Source organism: Garra rufa, chromosome 1, assembly GCF_049309525.1.
Source record: "Garra rufa chromosome 1, GarRuf1.0, whole genome shotgun sequence".
NCBI classification, from domain to species: Eukaryota; Metazoa; Chordata; class Actinopteri; order Cypriniformes; family Cyprinidae; genus Garra; species Garra rufa.
The window spans coordinates 60,940,787-60,949,506 of NC_133361.1; the positions used below are offsets into that span (position 1 = coordinate 60,940,787).

Sequence of the window (8,720 nt, forward strand, 5' to 3'; positions counted from 1 at the left end):
TGGCAAATGCCAAACGTCCTGCACAGTGTTTTGGGCTGTAAGCACAACCCCCACCTGTGGATGTTGGGCCCTCATACCACCCTCATGGAGTCTGTTTTTGACCATTTGAGCAGACACATGCACATTTGTGGCCTGCTGGAGGTCATTTTGCAGGGCTGGGTTGTTGCCCTCCTACGGTCTCCTCTACGTCTCCTGATGTACTGGCCTGTCTCCTGGTAGCGTCTCCATGCTCTGGACACTACGCTGACAGACACAGCAAACCTTGCTACAGCTCGCATTGATGTGCCATCCTGGATGAGCTGTACTGCAGAACCACACCTTTATTGGGGGTGTCTTGCTAATTGCCTATAATTTCCACCTGTTGTCTATTCCATTTGCACAACAGCATGTGAAATTGATTTTCAATCAGTGTTGCTTCCTAAGTGGGCAGTTTGATTTCACAGAAGTGTGATTGACTTGGAGTTACACTACGTTGTTTTAGTGTTCCCTTTATTTCTGAGCAGTGTATAAAGGCATGTTGCATGTCAAAGCAGTTAAATCTGTCTATCATAATAAAACCTTATAGAAAACCTATACAATGAGTTTAGTAATTTTAAAGAAATGCTTAATAAAAGCATTACACTGTAAATAAACCCATTATATTTTAGCTGACTAAATCTACTGTAGATTTCGTTGGTTAAAATCTTATGATATTTAGTCGACTAAAACTAGACTAAAACTAAAACAATTCAGATGACTAAAATGTGACAAAAACTAAATAGCAGTTTAGTCAAAAGACGATCAGAAGTAAGGCTGTCAGAAGCAGAGAAGAATTTTATGTGAATGGATAATCAGTGACTGATGGAAAATTGCCATTTTAGCTTCACATTTATAAACTTAAGATGGGTTTTTTAATCAATTTAGTCAATTTACTCTTTGCATGGCATAATTAAAAGAGCGCTTTCAATGGTGGACAGCAGTCATTACAATCATTACAATCTTTAATTTATCTGTGGCTATGAAGCCCCATACACAGGACAGTGCGCACTATTTTTATATTTTGAATGATATCTTACCATTATCTGTACAACCAAAAACAACAAAGTATTTCAAGTTTTTCTGCTGCAACGGAATTCTCCGGAAAGTTTACCGACCTCAGAGGGTTAACATAATGGACAATAAATGTGAAAGCCAAACCTCAGCGTGTTGAGTTGACAGTTTGGACTCTTCAGTCCAGCACAGAGGAGCTTCACTGCTGAAACTTTAAGGTGATTTTGACTCAGGTCCAGCTCTCTCAGCGGTGAGTTTGATGATTGTAGAGCTGAACCCACAATTTCACAGTGCTGATCAGTGAGATTACAGGATGTTAATCTGAAAAAGGTAGAAATTGTTAAAATGCTGGTGTGCTGATGTCATGCTTGAATAAAATCTTCACCAGGAAAGATCATTCTGGTTGACCATTCACTCTCTGGTCTATATCAAGAAATAAAGACATGACTTACTTAAAAGTTCAACAATTTAGTTTCTTCTTTCTCTTACAGAACTTCATTTTGGAATCTTTTATTAGCTGAGTGGTATTACAAATATTTTTTAGGTTGGAACTAAAGAGAAGTTGTCTTTGTTTCTCTACTGTGACATCTTTACGAGTGAAACAATATCTGAAAGGAGAGGGCGGGACCTGGTTTTGTAATTTGGGAATTGATTGGATTGTTGGAAGTTGGGTGTTTCTAGCAAAACTTTAAAAAATCTCTTGTTCAATTTCTTCATGTTCTTCAAATAGCAAACTATATCTACCACATGAGCAAAACATTTATATTTGATGTGGCCAAGATTTAATTAAATTAAACTGAAGGAATGAATTAGTACAGCATGGCCACAATTTAAATAAGATGAAGGAATTCATGAAAAATAAACATTTATTATCCACTGTGAAAGAACTTGGTGAGACAGTAAGGATTTGGGAAAAGAAACAAGATGTTCCAGTGGAATACCTCATGGAATATTGTTAAATTTGTAGAAATTTGAGTCACCAGCCCTCAAAACAGAACACAAAGCTGTGTATGACTTAATTTCAGTTTATGGGCCCACACACCTCTCTTATTCTGCTTGATTTAAAATGTTTCCATTGTTGTGATGTAACATTTGGCTGTATATCTACATTAAAAATGAATATGTGCAAAACTGTGTTTTGGCACAAACCTGTGTTTTGGCTTACCACTGCAGTGGGGCAATTGTGATGCTGACTAGCACACCCCTAACTGAAGTCTATGATGTTTTATGCTTGTGGACACGCAACCCAGAAAATACTCATGAAACCTTTATAACAACTTAAAAATTGTGTTCATATTGCAATATTATTGATTTTCACACTCACACAGCTTTTCTGCAGTTCCTCACAGCAGGTACCAGTCTCCTTCTGCCCTCTTTTGATTTGATGTTGTACTTATTAAAGTCTAACTCATCCAGCACCTCCTCTGACATCAGGATCATGTTTGCCAAAGTTGAACATTGTGCAAGAGTAAGATTTTTTCTTTTTGTTTTAGAGTTTAAAAATGCCTGCATTTCTTTAACTACAGAATGATCCTTCATTTCCATTAGGCAGTGTGTCAGATTCATCCATCTTTCAGGACTGACATTGTTTTTTTGACCTCGCTTGAGGTTGTGAATTATGTTCTTGATGCTCTCTGGGTTGTCCTCTGTGTGTATCAGTACATCCTGTAAGAGTCTCTGATTGCACTCCAGTGAGATGCCATGAAGAAATCGAAGGAAAAGATCCAGGTGTCCATTTTCACTGTTCAATGCTTCAGTCATTACTCCCTTCAGAAACACATCCAGAGTTATATTCTCACATTGAGTTCTGGACTTTCCTGTCAGGAACATTTTCAGAATCTCACTGTTCTTGTGTAAATAGCAGTAAAACACATACAGTGCTGCAAAAAACTCCTGAAAGCTCAGATGTACAAAACTGTAAACCTTCCTGTGATAAATCACAGATTCCTCCCTAAAGATCTCAGTACAAATCCCAGAATACACTGAGGCATCAGAGACGTCTATGCCACTTTCTCTCAAGTCCTCCTCATAGAACATCACATTGCCCTTCATCAGCTGATTGAAAGCAAGTTCAGCAAGTTTCACAATCACATCTCTGTTGGACTGCAGGGGTTTCTCTGGATCTCTCTCTTCATACTTCTGGTTCCTCATATTTGTTTGAATAAGAAGGAAGTAGATGTACATTTCTGTCAGAGTTTGAGGGATTTCTGCACTGAGATCTTGTTTCAGGATGTTTTGAAGCACAGTGGCTGAGATCCAGCAGAAGACGGGTATGTGGCACATGATGTGGAGACTTCTTGCTCTTCTGATGTGTGAGATGATTCTGCTGGCTTGATGCTCATCACTGATTCTCTTCCTGAAATATTCCTCTTTCTGAGGGTCATTGAATCCCTGAATTTCTGTCACACGGTTGATGTATTTAGAGGGGATCTGATTGGCTGCTGCTGGTCTGGTGGTGATCCAGATGAGAGCAGAGGGAAGCAGATCTCCTTTCACGAGGTTTGACATCAACACACACACTGTTGAAATCTCAGTCACATCAGAAACTTTCTGACTGTCTGAAAACATGAGTGTAATTCTGCTTTCATCCAGACCATCAAAGATGAACACAACTTTATATGCATCAAAAATCTTTGAATCCAAATATTGAAGTTCAGGATGAAAGTCAAGCAGAAGTCTGTGAAGACTGTACTGATGATCTTTAATCAAGTTCAGCTCTCGAAATTGAAACACAAACATGAAATCTACATCCTGATTGGCTTTTCCCTCGGCCCAGTCCAGAATGAACTTCTGCACAGAGACGGTTTTTCCAATTCCAGCGATGCCTTTAGTAAGAACAGTCTTTATTTTGTCTTTCTTCTCTCTGTTCATTTCTTCACATCCTGGTTCAGAAAAAGGATTAAAGATGTCATTGCAGTTGATGGGAGTGTCTTGGAGTGTCCTGTAATTTTTCTCCATCTGTAGCACCTCATGTTCTTCATTCACCCCTTCACTCTCTCCCTCTATGATGTACAGCTGTGTGTAAATCCTGTTCAGGAGGGTTTGATTCTCTTGTAGTTTAATTCCCTCGAATAAGCTCTCATACTTGTTCTTCATGCTGATTTTGTGCTGGTCTTTGACTCTCTGTACATCATCATGCACTATTTGGTTAGAATTGAGCTGCAGATCTGCTTCTGTGTCATGATGACTGATGTGGTTCTGACAGTAGGAAGATGTGAAGGTCTGACGGGACATATATCTGACCTGGTCAGCTCTCCCACTACTGAAAAGATATAAGGCAGAACAAACAAAAACAAACAGAAAAGAGACACAATTTGTTTATTTCTTCTATCTAAAGAATATTAATGCAGAAATCAAATAAATATCTACATTTCTGTCTTGTTATTTCTGTGTACTTTTGTTGAAAGTCTCAATCTTTATGAATACACTCACACAGGATCAAAGGGCACCATTTCATCCCTGAGATCAGGCAGCTGTAGTGGAGAAGCTGTTCTCTTTCTCTTCCTGATGATGGTACTAGGAAAAAGAGAGAAATATTGTTTTGCTGCAAATTATCGGTTTGCTACAATAAATTAACATAAACACTGGTGTGAACAGGTATTTTTAAGCTATGATTGAAAACAAGAATTTATTTTTGGAAAATGAGTCTTTCAGGCTGGGATCAACTATTTTTGCTACGCATGTGGTGTGTCCCCAGTCTGGATGCTTAATGAGGCTGTTACTAGCTGAGTTCACTGGTTCACTGGACTGATTGTCTAGGAAAAGCACATGTGAAACTCTCAAAATGAAAACATGGTGGAACAACTCAATCTCCAACATTTCCAATAAAGATGCAAATTAAACTATTTGAAAGCATTTTGGCTAAAAATGATTCATGAGTGGTTGAAGACGGGTATCCAATATGCAAAACATGTGGATAAAAAGTGATGGCTAAAGCAGCAAACATGTTACAGTGACTGAGGGATCACCACTCAAAGATTCAGGTCCAGATGAAGGTAATAGTTTTACAAACTTAGTACATATTACTTAATATCACTAAACATTATTTATAGCATGCCCCCCATCCATTAATGACAGCAAGTTATGAGCTTTGTTATTTTAATATGAACAAGGCCTCAGCTTTCAAATTCTGTAACTTTTGTCACAAATTCCAAACAATATTTGCTATTTATATACATCTGTAAATTGCTACATCCACATTTCTGTTCAAGCTGAAAGATGCAACACACCTCAACTGATCATCTCTCCTGCTTTACTACTAGTTACAGCACAAAATAAACATGAATGAACATCAGAAGGCATGTTAAAAATGCAACTTACTAAAACGTGTCATGCATAATGTAATCATGTTTCCACTACAGAAACAGGCTAAATAAAAAGTCTACTACTAGCTAGTTATTTACAAAGAGATGGACCTCAGTTAGTGCAGCATAACGTTTAAAAAAATTCTCATCCAATTCCATGATACTCACACAGGGTCAAAGGTTACAGCAGGTCCATCACTGAGATCAGGGGGTGGATGCATGGAGTGGTTACTCTTCATAGACACACAGCTGAATCCTGGAGATGTTGTTCTCTGAGTTTCAACATCACTGAGATCAGGGGGTGGATGCATGGAGTGGTTACTCTTCATAGACACACAGCTGAATCCTGGAGATGTTGTTCTCTGAGTTTCAACATCACTGAGATCAGGGGGTGGATGCATGGAGTGGTTACTCTTCATAGACACACAGCTGAATCCTGGAGATGTTGTTCTCTGAGTTTCAACATCACTGAGATCAGGGGGTGGATGCATGGAGTGGTTACTCTTCATAGACACACAGCTGAATCCTGGAGATGTTGTTCTCTGAGTTTCAACATCACTGAGATCAGGGGGTGGATGCATGGAGTGGTTACTCTTCATAGACACACAGCTGAATCCTGGAGATGTTGTTCTCTGAGTTTCAACATCACTGAGATCAGGGGGTGGATGCATGGAGTGGTTACTCTTCATAGACACACAGCTGAATCCTGGAGATGTTGTTCTCTGAGTTTCAACATCACTGAGATCAGGGGGTGGATGCATGGAGTGGTTACTCTTCATAGACACACAGCTGAATCCTGGAGATGCTGCTTTCTGAGTGTCAACAGAAGCCCCCTGCTCTTTTTCCTCATACACGCTCATTTTAAAGGCAGTTTTTCTGTTTTTCTGGTTCTCTTCTTTCTAGGTGAGAGATTTGTATTTCAGGTCTGTGGAAACAGAGAACATACACTGAAAATTTGATACAATTGAGTTTTTGTTCTTGCTGGTGATCAGAAGTAAGGAGGAACAGTAACTGCTGATAATGGTAAAATGTTAACCTTGATAGGACTAGCTGCATCCAAGACATATCTTCCTACCAGATATAGTAGAAAATAAGTACCTACTCATTAGAGTATGTGAAAGTATTTACAGCGCTTCACTTTTCACTTTTTCCACATTTTGTTATGTAACAGCCTCATTTCAAAATGTATTAAATTCATTGATTCATACATCACATGTACATATGTATTCCCAGCCTTTGCTCAATACTTTGTTGTATTTTAAAATACTTTGTTTTTGAGTATGACGCTTGGCACACCTATTTTTGGCCAGTTTCACCCATTCTTTTTTGCAATATCTCTCAAGCTTTATCAGGTTGAACGGGGAGCGTAGGTGCACAACCATTTAGTCTGGGTTTCCACCAGACATGACACTTGGCATTCAGGCCAAAGAGTTCATTCTTTGTTTCATCAGACTGGAGAAGTTTGTTTCTCATGGTCTAAAAGTCCTTCAGGTGTCTTTTACAGAGAAGTGGCTTCCATCTGCCCACTCATACCATACAGGCGTGATTGGTGGAGTGCTGCAGAGGTTGGAAAGTGATCCTCTCTCCACAGAGAAATGCTGGAGCTCTTTCAGAGTGACCATCAGGTTCTTGGTCACCTCCCTGACTAAAGCCCTTCTCCTCTGATCACTCAGTTTGACCCACTGTGTTCATTGCGACCTTTGCAAAGATTTCAACAAACTTCTTTCACAATGTTTAATGGGGTATTGTTTGTAGAATTTGGAGGGAAATAATGAATTTAATCTATTTTGGAATAAGGTTATAACACTGCACTCTGTGTAATTGCCTTTATTATGATCACCTGTTGCACCGCTGCTTTTGTGTGGGTGTGTACTGCTGCTTACATCTTAAATACGCTGGTATTGCCACCGCTCATAGATTTTTCATGATAGTCAACATTTCAGTCTCACGTGCAATTTTTAACTCGTCTTGACTGTCATACACATTAATGACACTGAGATCCCGCAGTGACAAGTTCCATCACGTTCGTACAGTCTGACAAGCAACAATCATAAAGGACTATAAATTGTGCAGTGTGCTCCCAGCTTTAACTGTATGAATAAATTTTTCCATGTGTGTGCGATCCGGGTGTGTGATAGCGCATGAGTATTGCACTGAGTTCTTTTTCAGTGTTTCAAGTTTAACCAGCCTAGTTATTGTGATTGACAACAGAAATTAATTTTAAGGATTGAATCAGAAAATCTCCAAGCGAAAACTATGACAACGATGGGAGAAAAAAAACTTGTACTGTTGTCACGGATTGGCCAGGTTCCACACCCTCAATCACACCCAGATCACCATCACCTGAATTCTGATCACCGGCACCTGCACGTCATCATCACAGCCACCTATAAATACTCACGCCACACACCACTCTATGTCCGGGCTCGTTCTACGAAAGCGGACTGTAGTGTCACTCTTCCCAAGAGTCTCGCTATCCTATCGTTACCTGAAAGTACTTACCTGAACTCTGTCTCGTTCCAGTTTTCCAAGTTCCTGTTTCCCAAGTTCCAGTCTTCTGAGTCCAGTCCTCCGAGTGTTCTCATCGGCAGTTCAACGTGGTGTGTGCCATAAGTCATCCCCTGCTCCGTTCAAGGAATCAGCATCCCCTTCTCCGCTATCTGGATCCTGCAAGGAAGGATATCATCCCCATTCAGTTCCAAGTTCACTCAACTCCAACATCTCATCGTCTGCCATACTCACCTAGGATTGGGTCTTCTCACATCTTCGACATCACTGCTCACTATAAATAAATATCATTGTTTCACTTACCTTGTTGTCCCGTCTGCTTCATAACAACTGTATGTCAAATAGATGTTTTTTTAAAGAACTCATTTTGTTGTTGCAACAACCTCAACCTTTTATAGGAAGACTGTACTTTTTTGTATAATGTTCATATTTTTTTATATTTAAAATGTTCATTTTGTGTTTATTATAAAGCAGTAAGATGTCACTACATTTAACTACATCGGTTAAAATGAATATAAACAAACACTGTTCACAGCATTTCTATACACAGCATATTAATATGTATCAATATCTATTTTTTTTATTAAAGGTTGTATATGTTCTTACTGGTTCATAACGTTTGAACAAATAACTATTTTGTTTGTAACCATTAATACCAAACATGATTAATATTGTGTATTGTATACAACATGAATGCATCATTAATACATAACTTTCTTGTTCGTAGAATTGAAAGACACCTTATTTAAAACTGATTACTGAGGCTGTATATAAAGTACTAAAGTTGTACTTCTAAAACAAGCCTTCAGTACGGTGTACATTTTAGGACATCGTCAGACCTCAGTCATACAATGACAAGGCGTCATGCCTCAGACTAAA

The 8,720-nt window shown here is 39.0% G+C and overlaps 1 protein-coding gene across 1 annotated transcript in view; it reads right to left on the minus strand.

Moving 5' to 3' along the window:
- The window catches only part of LOC141337819 (NACHT, LRR and PYD domains-containing protein 12-like), a 56,259-nt gene extending 48,062 nt beyond the window's left edge, over window positions 1-8,197 (minus strand). The window contains exons 1-5 of the mRNA XM_073843410.1: window positions 7,836-8,197; window positions 5,502-6,258; window positions 4,462-4,545; window positions 2,354-4,291; window positions 1,177-1,350 (exon numbers count right to left, since the gene is read on the minus strand). Coding sequence (XP_073699511.1) covers window positions 1,177-1,350; window positions 2,354-4,291; window positions 4,462-4,545; window positions 5,502-6,193 — 2,888 coding nt within the window. The 5' untranslated portion in view covers window positions 6,194-6,258; window positions 7,836-8,197. The remainder of the gene's footprint in view (window positions 1-1,176; window positions 1,351-2,353; window positions 4,292-4,461; window positions 4,546-5,501; window positions 6,259-7,835) is intronic.
- Between the last annotated feature and the right edge of the window lie 523 nt (window positions 8,198-8,720).